At 33.1% G+C, this 13,791-nt stretch overlaps 2 protein-coding genes across 2 annotated transcripts; both read left to right on the top strand.

Moving 5' to 3' along the window:
* The first annotated feature begins 4,381 nt into the window (after window positions 1-4,381).
* On the top strand, window positions 4,382-11,655 carry LOC108343493 (fumarylacetoacetase). The gene is made up of 14 exons (XM_017581806.2): window positions 4,382-4,687; window positions 5,289-5,367; window positions 5,794-5,852; window positions 5,942-6,066; window positions 6,144-6,218; window positions 6,571-6,646; window positions 6,834-6,933; window positions 7,011-7,070; window positions 7,133-7,203; window positions 7,318-7,380; window positions 7,736-7,800; window positions 8,163-8,259; window positions 8,381-8,506; window positions 11,438-11,655. The coding sequence occupies exons 1-14, from the start codon at window positions 4,481-4,483 to the stop codon at window positions 11,498-11,500; spliced, it is 1,266 nt and encodes a 421-aa protein (XP_017437295.1). The 5' UTR covers window positions 4,382-4,480; the 3' UTR covers window positions 11,501-11,655.
* Window positions 11,656-12,665: 1,010 nt separating this feature from the next.
* On the top strand, window positions 12,666-13,757 carry LOC108341843 (BAG family molecular chaperone regulator 5, mitochondrial). Its single transcript, XM_017579498.2, has 2 exons — window positions 12,666-12,826; window positions 12,951-13,757. Exons 1-2 carry the CDS (start codon window positions 12,739-12,741, stop codon window positions 13,520-13,522), a joined length of 660 nt encoding a protein of 219 aa, XP_017434987.1. The 5' UTR covers window positions 12,666-12,738; the 3' UTR covers window positions 13,523-13,757.
* Window positions 13,758-13,791: the final 34 nt, after the last annotated feature.

The following is a 13,791-nucleotide window of genomic DNA, read 5'->3' as shown; positions in this document are numbered from 1 at the left end:
AATTTAATCCTCAAAATTTAAAACGAATAAATATCCAAATATAAATATGTGACACAACCAATGAAATTCCAACATAATCATGACTATCATAATAGTAACTTCTAATCATTTTAACACATGCAATTAATTCAAACATGTAAAAAAACATAACAACGTTTATTCTTTGAGCAAAATTAATATACAAATTATCTTAATTGCTCTTTGGTTTATTTTTGTTTGGCGAATTCGAAATCATTAAGTGAATTATCACAATCCGTTATGTGATTATAAATTAGTTAGGTGAATTAAATCTACAGATCTTCAATTTGTTTTAGTTGAAAATTTTTGAATTCATTGAGTTGCTTTTCTTTTTTGAGTTTCACTTGGCAAATCGCATATGGGAGAAATTTTGACTCTCAAATTCATATATTCATCAAGTGAATAACAATCTACTGAACAAATTAATAATTTTACAATTTTTTTCATAATTAGTTACAAATACAACTTAATATACATCAACATAAGTTTAACAAGTATAAACTAACACATATAACACACGCAATTAATGCAATGACTAATATTATTATGATTGATATTTACAACCTAAATTCAATTAAATCCAATAATTTGGTATAAATTACAATTCAACCAAAGCAAAATCCATTTAAATAACAAATTCTAACTCCTGCAGTTATTTTTAAACTTCAACATTAACATGTTATTAAAAAAAATTGGGTATGAGTTTAATTCAAAAGTGACTATTCAACACTTAAATATCTTTTTTAAAACCTAATTTTCAAAGTTTCTAAAATAATATGGATATACTTAATTATATTAATATAACATGTTATAAGTTTTTATAATTATAACTCTAAAACCACTTAGTCATCTTAAAGTTTGTAAGACTACGAAAAACTAAGACTATGTTTGCATGAAGGGATTCACCTGTCAAGAAGAAAGGCGAACGCATATTTGAGGGATCAAATATGTTCGTTTTAATAGATAAGCGAAGAATGAATTGAGCTGATATGCGAAATCCATAATTTTTTCATCACACGTGAAACTACTCATATTTGGAATGATTGTGTTTAAAAAGTCACACTTGCCCTTGACTTATTCCATAATACCACGGTGCATTGGTTTATCTTTGAGAAATGTTATCATGACACACTTTTACATTCATTTGACACAATATATAAGGGTAGAATGGTCTAAAAAGTATAAAGTTTTGTATTTTTTCAAGAAAGAAGAGAGTAAAAAGTAAGTAGGGATAATGTCAAATGAATGTTAAAAATTTAGATGTGTCAAAAAATCATTTTCCTTTATCTTTTGGCCAAGTTTTTTTTGTTTTAGAGCTTGTAGGGATGTTCGTTGGAGATGAAGACCAAGAATGAGATTGGTCTATGGTTCATCGAGGTTGATGGTCGTATTAAAGATGAAGATGAACAACAGAGTGCTTGAAAATGAAGAGGAGTGATTGAAGATAAAAAAACACAACTCGAAGGAATTGAGTTTTTCATGTGTATTCGGTTTCACATGAACCATATTCAGTTTCAACACTATGAACAAATGTAAAAGAACCTCCATTCGATTCCTCTATGTTGTATTCGGTTTCTCATGAGTAAAACCATGTTATATCCAATTCCATTAGTGTGTATTAGGTTCTTTATAGAATATTCACTCACATTGAGTTGCAAGTTTGGAGTATTGACTCACATTTAGCTTTTACCTCCTTTGATTTTTGTTGTCACTTCATATGAAACATACAGACCCTTTCTCCCTTCTTTACTTATCAAAAACAGCTAATTTTAACTTCAATTTTTAAGATTTTTTACACTGAGCCATTACTGTCAAAGCAAGGGAAAAAATTATTGCTGTAATATGTCAACCAGACTTCTCTCCTTCTCTCTAATACCCTTTACCTACCTACGTAGTCTTTTTAGTTTGCTAGCTTTTTGGCTAATTTACTTTTCCTGAAATACATATACAAGCAGAAAATGATAATTTCTCCAAAGGTTTGAGTCGCCAAAAGTATAGATGTATAGTTATATTATTCATCATTTTACGTAAATCTATTTTATTTTTTTATTTGATTACATCATATATTTTATTAATTTATATCTTTTTATTATAAGTATTATAAATTTATAATTTCTTTTAATAATCTTGATTTGAACTCTTAAATGAGCATTGAGTTTCACGAATCAGAATATCACAAGTTCATGACCAGTGGGGGATTTCACGGTTAAACAAATTAAATAATATTTCGTATCATGAATAAGAGATTTTTTTTTCAAATATCAGCATTTTCTTTCTTGCTTGTCTCAGTTTCTACTATTTTTAAAAGAAATGTGGTTAATTCTTTTCATAGGTGATTAGGTAAAAGTGAACTTCATGACTCAGAATATTATATTCACTTTAATAATAAAAAAATCATACTACTTGCTAAGAAATTATATTAAAAATTATTATATTTTAAAAATAATTATTTCACTTAGTTACTATTTTGTTACATTTTAAAAATTACTTTTTATTTTTCTTTCTATAAACATTTTTACAATTATATATAACATTAATAATTATCATTTTACATTACTTTTATAATTAAAGATATTTTGATAATCTTAAATTTCTAATAATTAAATAAATTTTTTTATATATTACATCCGTCAAATTTTACACTAACTTTTATAAATTTTACTTTTAAATTCAATGTAACTCACTTCCAAATCCCATCAAAATAACAATAATTAACTAATTTTTAAATCTTTTCAAATCTATCCACTTACCCTCTACAAATCAATATTTTAAAGTCAATACAATCTAAAACACAATTAAAAAGATTACTTAATATTTGTATGGTGAGAGAACCAAAATTCTAAATTAAAAAAACAATGAAACAATTACATACATAGATTTCAAAATTGTTTTTACCTCCACTTCATGTTATCTTTTGCTTTATTTTATTTAGATATATATATATATATATATATATTTATTTATTTATTTACAAAGATAAAAAAGAAAGAGAGTGAGAATTTTTTTTAAAGACAAGAGTACAAATGATTTATTTTAGAACTCAATCTAATTGACGTGTTTCTTATCTTACTAATACCTAACTACCCTCATTTGATTGTGAAAGAGAAGAAAGTCGGTTAATTAAGAAAATACAGGGAATAGCTGTAAAAGAAAATAATTGCAAACTGTTGCATGTTTTACGAAAAAAAAAGAGAAAAAATATTAAAGTTCGGAGACCTAAATCTTACACTCGAGGCTTATTCAATTAAGTGGATACAGTCTCACTCTCTTGTCCAAACAGACTAAAAAAATATTCCCTTCTAATAAATAAAAAAACGAATGAGATTAAATTTCAGAAAAAAAAAATGCATGATCAAATGCCGGTAATAATACAATAATTTAATATTGTTATTAAATTTGTAAATAAACAAAAATTGGAACCAAAAAATTATAACAGTTTTCACCTCCATAAATGCGTTTCATTTCAATTTCTATTATTTCATTTTCATTTCTCTGAAGTTAAAAGCTATTACTTTTAATATTTATAAATTTTCTATTTTTTAATTTCATTTCGTTGAAGTTAAAATTTATTATTTTTAATATTTATAAAATTATGAATTTTTATTTTAGTTTCTACAAAATAAGCTTATTTATTTTCTATACATTCAAATCTAATAATCACTTAAAAAACATATATTTTTAATGTCTGAAATTTTTATAATAGCATGATTTGTTAATATTATATTACATAATATTAGAAATCACCATAAAAAAAGGTTATTTTTCGTTTATTATTATAAAAATATCACGTAATACTAAAATAAAATAAATAAATTTTAATTTTAAAAGAACTATAAGAAAAACAAACATATTAAAATACTATTGTTTTAGAGAAATTAGAAATATAATGTATGCAAGGTGCGGAAAATCGGAGTTGGAGGTAGTTGGAGGACTCTGCACGTATCTAACCCCTCCTTTTCCAACAACCACCCCAAATCATCGTCCAATAAACAAGTCCATTAGGTCAAAAAGTTAAGTGAACCAAATAATTAAATCTCTAAAACAAACTAGACAAAAAAAAATTAATTGTTTTAAATAGTTATTAGACTAAATCAAAATTTTAAAAGGAAAATTACTCAATAACCTACCATAAATATTAAATCTCTCGTATTTTTATATTTTTTTAACTACATAATTAATAGCTCATAATATATATATATAAACCAATTCAATCCTAAAACATCATAAAAATTCCTAAATGAATTTATAAAACATCAAGAAAAATAAATAAAAATATTTTTACGATTATAATGGAAGTAGGTGTTCTTGTAAATTAATAATTATTACTGTGACATCTCCATCTCTCCACCTATAAAAGAAAACACGCTCTTGTTCCCCGTGGAGCGTCTATTTGAAGGTGTTGTATATTGACATAAGCTGGAGCAGTGCAGTGGCATAGCATCATCATCACCACTTCCGTACAATGGCTGAGCTAAAATCTTTCGTTGAGGTTCATCCAGATTCTCACTTTCCAATACAGAACCTTCCTTACGGAGTCTTCAAGCCCCAACCCTCTTCGTCTCCTCGCCCCGGCGTCGCCATCGGCGACTACGTCCTCGACCTCTCTGAAATCGCTTCCGCCGGCCTCTTCGACGGTCCTCTCCTCCGAAACTCCGATTCCTTCCTCCAGGTAGCTTTCTCAACTTCAATCTGCCTTTCACTTGTTCCACCGACTAAGGCCATGTTTAGATTAAAGTTTAGGAAGTGTTTTTCTTTGAATTTAAATGCAGTTTAATGAATTATGGTATACCGGGTAAAAAAAAGAGGAAAAACAGTTGCTTCCATGAACTTTAATCCAAACATGAAATGATTGCTATGCAAGTTGGGAACCCCTTTCGGATGCATATTTCTGCATTTATATAGTGTAGTTTGGCCATGTGGTATCTCCAACAACACGAAAGAAAAAATTGCTGTTTTAGTAGTAAAGTTGCTTTGGAAGAGTGTACCTTAATTTCAGCCTATGATGTCGTAGTTTATAGACTTGTCACAATCTTTTTGTTTCCCTGTGAAACTGAAAGAACGGGAAAAATGTACCTTAATATTTGGATGAACGTTTTTACTCTCTCTCTCTCTCTCTCTCTCTCTCTCTCTCTCACATCTTTTTGTGAAACATGCAACATTGCATTTATTTATTTTAATATAAGATTTTACGATATCGTGTCGTGGGTATGATTTGTGAGAATTGGTTGGGAAATGAGAACCTTTGGTCTAACTGATTATTTGTGTGACAGCCTAATCTAAATAAGTTTGTATCCCTTGGAAGGCCGGCCTGGAAGGAAGCCCGTGCCACTCTTCAAAAGCTTTTATCAGGTACATGCAACCCCGCTTTTTTCTGTCTAATTGTTTAAGGGCTTTTTTGACACTTCTTGCTCTTTTGTTTTGAAAACTGTTTCCAAATCAAGGATTTTAAAAACTGAAAGGCTAAAAAACAGAAGAAACTGGAGATTTTTTTGTCATTCTCTAGCTCAAGTGGGTTCTATTCAAGTGCTCGACGGAGAAATTTTTGGAAAACATAAACGTGTTCATGAGACGAACACTTTCAAATGTCTTCAAGGGACAAACAATATTACAGAAAACATTGTTAAAAGCTGTAAACAAACAAGGCCTAGTTGTCCGCTGTTCTTTGCTTCTTTTTTTCTTTACACTGCACTGCTTATTAAGGTGTACATGCATGCTAAAGTTTGTATGAGCTGCAAAGGTTGGTTCTTATGCGAAGTGGGTTGTTTTTTAATGCAGCAACGGAGCCAACCTTGAGGGACAACAAGGAATTGAGGCAGAAGGCACTTGTGCCTTTGGTACTGTTCATTGGCGTTCGTGATTTATTTTAAAATGGTTGTGTTTGAGTTTGTCATTTCTTTAATACTTGTAGCGTCTGGATTTTCAGAGTAGCGCGGAGTTGCTTCTCCCTGTTGTTGTTGGGGACTATACTGATTTCTTTACATCTCTGCATCACACTAAAAACTGTGGGCTCATATTTCGTGGGCCGCAGACTCCTGTTCTAGATAATTGGTGTGTTGATTTAAAATGATTTACAAATGCACTTGAGTATTTAATCCTGTAAATAAAAAGTTAAACACGTTTCACAGGTACCGACTGCCTATTGCATACCATGGACGGGCATCTTCTGTTGTTATTTCCGGAACAGATATTGTTCGACCAAGGTGATAAGTTTTGACACTAATTGCACATTTTTTAGGAGTTTGCGTGCTTGCTTAAGTAGCTTTTTGAATCTTTTGGTTTTCGCAAGTCTTGTGGTTACGAACATAAGAAGAAATATGGCATCAATTTTTATTGCTTAACATGAAAGCCTTTGTAATGCATAGCTATGGCTTTAGCATATACAGTCAACTGTGGAAGGGATATGGTTTCTATTGTCAATCTTCATGTGCCGTGTATTCATGAAAACAGAAATATTTTATGACAGCACTGGGCTTTAGCTCCTTTTGTATATATTATGTATGTATTTAGCTCTGCATTCTATCTGACAATGTCATGCTGCTTTGTGCTTTCCAGAGGTCAAGCTCATCCATCTTGTGGTTCTACACCCTACTTTGGCCCTTCGTTAAAGCTAGACTTTGAGTTGGAAATGGTTAGCTTATTGCTTACACATATTTTTGTGGCTATTTGCCAACTAAAATGCATATTTAAAGTTCTATTTTCAAACTATACAACTCAAGATGAAAACATAGTTCCATTTTCTTCTTTGTATATAGTTTTTCTAAATGGGTTACCATGGTACTGCATTATTTTACGTTTTAGATTAATCTTTTTTTCAGGCTACTATTGTTGGACCTGGAAATGAATTGGGAAAACCAGTGGATATTAACAACGCTGAAGATCACATCTTTGGACTTGTTCTAATGAATGACTGGAGTGGTAGTTTTCCAATTCAATATTTTTGTGTTACCATGCCCTGCCCAATTATTGATGCTTTAATGAACTATATTTGGCAGCTCGAGATATTCAGGCATGGGAATATATTCCTCTTGGTCCTTTTCTTGGAAAGAGTTTTGGTAAGATGTTACAAATAATTACTTAATATCCTTCCTTTATGGTTCTAATTAAAATTATACAGGTACCACAATATCTCCTTGGATTGTGACCCTGGAGGCATTAGAACCTTTTGCTTCCCAAGCCCCAAAACAGGTAACTAGTTTCTTTCTTTTAAGATTGACACTGTAGGAACTTTATAATTTGGTTGTTCATGTCTGATGTTCAAATTGACCATGACATGCTATTTAATCTATCCATTAAATGCAGGATCCTCCTCCACTTCCATATTTGACAGAAAAAGTGTCCAAAAGCTATGATATTTCCCTAGAGGTATTTCAAAGCTCCGATATTATATGCATGCGTGTACTTAGTATTACACCCTCTTGTTTTCTGATTAATTGAATTTCTTCATGGTCCTTGTGTTTTACTGTAGTTGAAGTAGGAACTATTTGTCTTTATGATTCTTTTTCCAAGACCATACCCGAAAAGAACTTTAGGACAAACCATTCCCAAACTAGCAAAAAAGCTAGCAGCTGTAGTTGGAGAGTCCAAAACCTTATCAAACCCATACTAGAATCCATACTTGCAATGTGGGATTCAAATTTCACCGTGCAGTTGAATCTAACAACATTCAGTTATTTTTTTGGATTATTACGCTAATCATACAATTGTTTTTTGCTTCAAGGCTCACATAAAACCTGCTGGACATGAAGATTCAGGAGTGGTGACACGAACTAATCTAAATCACTTGTGAGGAATTTCTCTTCAACTAATATTTGATAATTCAGTTATTTAATTATTTCTCTCTCTCTCTCTCTCTCTCTCTCTCTCTCTCTCTATCTCTCTCTCTCTCTCTCTCTATTTACACACGCACACACCATAGCTAGGAAGGGAATTGCAATAGAACTGTTGATTTAAAAGGTGGTGAATTACATGGAATATGCAGAACTTTACGTATGTTTAGTGATATTTCTCCTTGGTACACTGCACAAATAATCTCGCACATCTTCTCATTTCGTCTGATAGTTGCTTGCCTCTTGCCTATTAGAAAAAGTTATACTTTTTGAAACTGTTATACACAATACATATTCACATATTGTATCGCTTTTTAGATATTGGACATTGACCCAGCAACTTGCTCATCATACAATCAATGGTTGCAACCTTAGGCCAGGCGATCTCCTTGGAACTGGGACAGTTAGTGGTCCTGTAAGATTCTATACTTCACACAGTCTAACTTTTTTGTTCCAGTTTTTTCTTTCTCTTTGAGAGAATTGTTCCTTTTCAACTGATCAACTAATTCAGTTAAAATATATGCTTTTCACTGTAGGAGCCGGAGTCCCGTGGATGCTTGCTAGAGTTAACCTGGAATGGACAAAATGCAGTGTCTGTAAATGGGTTAAACCGGAAATTTCTTGAAGATGGAGATGAAGTCATCATAACCGGATATTGCAAGGTTACAATCAATCATGATTTTGAGTACCTGTTTTGCGGAATGCTATTATCTTTTCAATTTTTAATGACAAAATTTCTTAGTCTTCAATTCCTTAACTGTTCAAATTAGATACAAACAAGGTTTAATACAGTTGGTTGATAGTTTGAATTCTTTAAGCTTGGTAACAGTGGCTCAATTTTGTGGAGAAGACTTTGTGAGGTAAAAGGCACTTTAGTGATCTCTGCACTTGGGGGACAAGTCTCATGACTTCTGGCTGTGGAAATACCTTAGGCAAAAAACAAAAATAATTTCCAACCTAAGACTATGCTGGTTTTGTTAGTTTCTGTCAGTATTTGTTAGTTGTTAATATTAGTGAGGGTATTATTTAGTTGGTTGTTGATATCTGTTAGTGTTTTGGGTGGGGATAGAGAAAAGAATCAGGGCAGATTGCATATAAATTTGAGGGTAGGTTCAGATATAGTCATCTTGTCATTTATAGGAAGAATTGAGACCTTTAGGCATTGGGAGGTGCAGTCCCTTGAAGAAGTTCTACAGTGCTGTAGTTAGGCAAGACTTTCCTTTCACCAGATTTTTATGAACTGGTATGTTAGAGTTGTGGGTATCCAATCTTGATGGTTCCAGAATTAGGTGGAGAGCTAGCGTATTGTACTTGATGGTCAATCCAGGTTGAGCAATATTTTGAAGCCATCCAACCTGTTCCCGAATAAGCTAGTAAGATTTTGTCCCAGGAGAAGTTATTCGCCTTGAAATCTGAGAACTGACGCTTTAATTGGTTGCTAACTAGGAAATGACGCCCACCCAAATGCTGCATGGTGAACCTTTCTGAAGGCTCTGCTCAAACGATTAGAAGGAGTATGATTTTGATAAACTATTTTTGGTACGGAAAGAGGAACTAGAACTATGGGAGCCAGAAATAGACATGAAGATGAAGATACTGTGGGAAAAAAAGATGAATCACGGGGTAGAAGAAGTAAACCTTCGTACCAGAACCAGAAAAAACTTCAGAGATGAACTAGAATCAAGTTGACGGAGAAAGAAGAAATAGTGATGAAGCAAAAGAACAGAGAACATCCAACTCTTTTATAATGGCAGGACTGGATTTTGATTTGTGGAAGACAGAATATGGGTTGTGACAACAGTTGTTTGGTTGCAAGATGGAGAAGCAAATGGAGATTTATCCTGGTAAGAAAATGGATGTGAGAATTGAGAAAAAAACCATCCCTGTGGGTGGAACAATGGTGGAGCAGATAGGGGAAAGAACACAAAACTGAGAAGGTTTAGGTAAGTAAGATCGTCAAGCCACCACCAGTACTGCTGAAACCACCCAACGCTATTTCTCCCAAAGAGTCTGATGGGCCATCAGTTGTGATTTAGTTTTGTATCCCAAGCATGCAGACCATTAAGCTGTAACGGATTAGTAGAATTACAGAGATTTCAAGGTAAAGAAATGCCCTACGAAACAGGGCATTAGAGAAAAATGTAGGCATTCCCCTGTTTTATTGCAAGAAGCTGGAACCTTGGTGAGACTCTTCTAGGAATAGGCGAGACTAATAGTAATATCTGTTGGTTGGTATATTATCTAGTGAGAGTTAGTTGTTTATGCCAGATTGTATCATAAAACCAATTGTTATAAGCAAAGTTGTACTCCAAGACTTGAGAAAGACTATGTGGGACTTCCTAATACTCTCCCAATTAGCTGTACTTCAAGACCTGAGACATTGAGACAGACAACGTGAGACTTTCTAACACTTCCCTCCACATCTGTCTGCCAAATCAGCCATGCTCTGATATCATGTCAATATCTGTTACTTTATTGATCTGAGATAGAAAATACTTAAGGCAGATTACCTGTATATAAACTTGATGAGGAGGGAGGGAAGAGAGAGAGAGGGATGGAGGGAGAGGTGGAGATACAGAGAGAGAGAGAGAGAGAGAGAGAGAGAGAGAGAGAGAGAGAGAGTTTCAGTGCTACAGTTGGGGAAGAATTGCCCTGATTTATTGATAAGATGTCTGGTGGAACAATAAGGAAAAGTTACAAGAAAATCCCTGCAAATTTACATGAGCAAATACTTGATAACTTGCGTTGCTAGACCTGAATTACCGCAGCATTCCTGTGAATTTAATTAGTTGTATGGCATATATTTTGAAATTTTTAGTATACGAAAGCAAAAGAGAGTCCTATATTGCCTAGATCATACACTCTTAAGAACTTTACACGGTAAGACACTCCTTACACATAAGTGGGTAGCAAAGAGGTGCGCTTAAGTGGATAAATTTTTTGGTCTCATTTGGAAATGCATATTCTGGTTTGCACAATCTTGAATAGTTGTAATTTCTTTTACAAACTTGGAATGAAAATGACAGGCGTGGAAACTTTTAAAAAATGCTCTATCCAATTCAAAGCTACATAATTGCTTCTACTGGAATCAAATTTGGCTCTTTTTCTCATTTGCAGTATTTCCCGAACATTTTTGTAAATATGTTGAAAATTGCTTCAATTCTTGTTTGAGCTTTGCAAATGGGTGGTTGGGTGTTGCAAATGCAGCCCCCAGAAAAATACACATATTAGGATTGCAAGTCAGAAATATGGATACATGAAAAAGTGAATCGGGCTCTACAGGGATGAACGATTGTTTTTGAGGTCAAAATCCTGTGGAGTGTAGGGGATTTCTTATTTTTTTTTTTAATTGCTGACGGTGGGAGTGCAGCATACCTCTAAATTAGACTGCTGAGATTGTTTAAAACAGTGTGCCTTACTTATTTTGTTTATGACTGAGTAATGTTAGTCACTTTTATGATTATCAAAATGAAAGTTTTATATTCATGAAGCAGTTCTTGATCATTTTTATTTTAAGCATTTATAGTAAGATAGCATATTTATTAGCAGTAAAACTTGAATATTTATGTGAAGATCTAAAATTCTTTGTGCAGGGAAGTGATTACACTATTGGGTTTGGTAACTGCTCAGGCAAGATTGTTCCCGCAGCTCCCTGAGGGAATTATCATTCCACAACAGTCTAATCTTTTCCAGTTGTGGAAGTTGTTGTATAATCAATCTGCAACAGGGTTGCTTTCTACCGATGTTATTTTTCCTATGTTTGTAATGTACTCGGCACATTATGAGAGTATGTTTGCCTGAATCTTTTTTATATGCGGACCAACTTAACACCTCATATTTGCACACATTCACTAAAAATGAACAATGAGAATAAATAGTAGAAAATGAGAATGGGCAATAATGTCAGTTTTGTTAGAGAAATTAGGAAATGTAATAATTTTGTTTTAATTAAATTAAAAGCATTTACAACTTTTTTTTTCGTTTTTCATTTTTTAAATTAGAGATTAAGTGAAGAGGAAGGGTGCAAAAGATAAATAATAATTAATAATGTTTTGCTATTGAAAATTACAGTTAAATAGGGAAAAAATTAACATTGATTTGAAATCTGAAAACTATATAGTCAATTAGAAATTTAAAAAAATGATAAAAATGCGACAATTATAATAATGAAATAACTGATTATTATGATTTGTTGCCTATTCCACCAGTATTTATTGTTTTAAAAATTATAATGAATTGCTTTTGAAGTTTTCAGTATTTCTTTTAAGAATAAGATGATGGCATGTGATCAATACTATGTAAAGATCTTCATCAATTGCTATATTTTGATATTTTAATCTTCAATTTTTCACAAGTCAATAACTACTCATATATCCTCTTGTCCTAATTGTGAGTTGTATTTATAAAAGATACATTAAGTTAATCAAGTGCATTAAATTATGGTAAATGTTATAATAATAAATGTAATTAATAATGAATATAATTAATGTATATTATAAAATATATTATTAATATTACTATTTATATATTTTTATGTAGATGGATCTGAATCATAGGACTTAATTACTTGTTAATCTTATTTTAACTATTTACTCCTAATTTAATCATAATTTAAAATATTAATTGTTTAACTAGTGTAATTCCTTCCTAAGTAGGACCGAATATATATTGATCTAAATGACTGAGATGCTATCAAACAGATATAGTACAAATTCTCAAATCATGGGATGACCGAGCTATTGGTTAGATGTGTATGGTAAAAAATGCAAATAATCAATATTTTCTATTTAATGATAAAATTTAAGTATAGCCTTCAGTGAATCTTATTTACTCAGAAAATAATGATACGAAGGAATGCAGGAAGACTAATGAGAGGGTTTGAATTTAAACCAGAATGAAAAAGAAAGAGGAGAAGTTGGGAGAAAAGGAAGTGGGGTCATGCATTAACAAAAGGTTATCATCCATTTCATTTAACACAAAAGGTAAGCGCCAACACCAGTGAACTTCATTTAATTTTTCCTTATTTTCCATTCTTTTTCTTGCTCACTGTGCCCAATGCACTACTCTGAAATCCCTCTTTTCCCATGAAACCCTCTTCCAAATCAGGTTCCTTCTCCTCCTACTCAACTTCCACCACGCTCACCTACACCTACCACTATGACCACACTCCACCCCCACGCGCCAATTCCACTCCTCAACCATCCCCCTCCCCCTCCGCCGCCGCAGCCACCATCCAATCTGCCTACCGCGCCCACCGCATTCGGGCCCTCTACCGGAAAATAGCTGCGGTCGACTCCGAAGCCGACCGGCTGCAGCGCCTGATCCAGCGACAGGACACGGTGGACGCCGTGCGCACCGACCATCTGGAGAAGCTCAGAATGAACGAGGCGCTCATGGCCCTGCTGCTGAAGCTGGACTCTGTGCCCGGCATTGATCCGACGGTCAGGGATGCGCGAAGGAAAGTCACCCATCGGATCGTGGGCCTCCAGGAGATACTGGACTCTGTATCGGAGAGCCAGATTGATGAGTCCGGCTGGTGGTCCATGAAGAATTGGGACGAAGTATTGGCCGACATGGAAGAAAGTATTTGTCGCGAAAGAGGCGGTGATGAAATGGAACGGTTTTGCGCTCAAAATCTTGGCTTTCGCTGCCTACAGAGGTTTCTTCGTGAACCTTGATTCACACCTTTCGTAATCTATGCATGCTCACATACGCATTCTCTTATGTATTGTGATTGTATAATATAATTGTAATTTTTTTTATAGCATAATGTAACATAATTTCCATGTTTACCCAATACCTACCTCAAAAACTTTGTACTTTTGGTGGCTATAGAATATAGGAAATACAGGGGCTGAAATTAATATGGTCTGAAGGAATTAATATAATGCCAAGTTGCTTTGGTGTAAATGGTAACAATCTGTTTCATATCTCATGAGAAATCAAA

This window comes from Vigna angularis, chromosome 6, assembly GCF_016808095.1.
Source record: "Vigna angularis cultivar LongXiaoDou No.4 chromosome 6, ASM1680809v1, whole genome shotgun sequence".
NCBI lineage: Eukaryota > Viridiplantae > Streptophyta > Magnoliopsida > Fabales > Fabaceae > Vigna > Vigna angularis.
This window is presented reverse-complemented; position numbering and strand designations above follow the sequence as displayed.

What these genes read in the sequence shown, in the direction of transcription:
- LOC108341843 (XM_017579498.2), top strand. Translation starts at nt 12,739, where the DNA reads ATGAAAAAGAAAGAGGAGAAGTTGGGAGAAAAGGAAGTGGGGTCATGC. An exon ending in CATTTCATTTAACACAAAAG is followed by an intron (nt 12,827 to 12,950) that starts GTAAGCGCCAAC and finishes CTTCCAAATCAG; the next exon opens with GTTCCTTCTCCTCCTACTCA.
- LOC108343493 (XM_017581806.2), top strand. Translation starts at nt 4,481, where the DNA reads ATGGCTGAGCTAAAATCTTTCGTTGAGGTTCATCCAGATTCTCACTTT. An exon ending in CTTCCCAAGCCCCAAAACAG is followed by an intron (nt 7,204 to 7,317) that starts GTAACTAGTTTC and finishes CATTAAATGCAG; the next exon opens with GATCCTCCTCCACTTCCATA. An exon ending in CGAACTAATCTAAATCACTT is followed by an intron (nt 7,801 to 8,162) that starts GTGAGGAATTTC and finishes ATCGCTTTTTAG; the next exon opens with ATATTGGACATTGACCCAGC.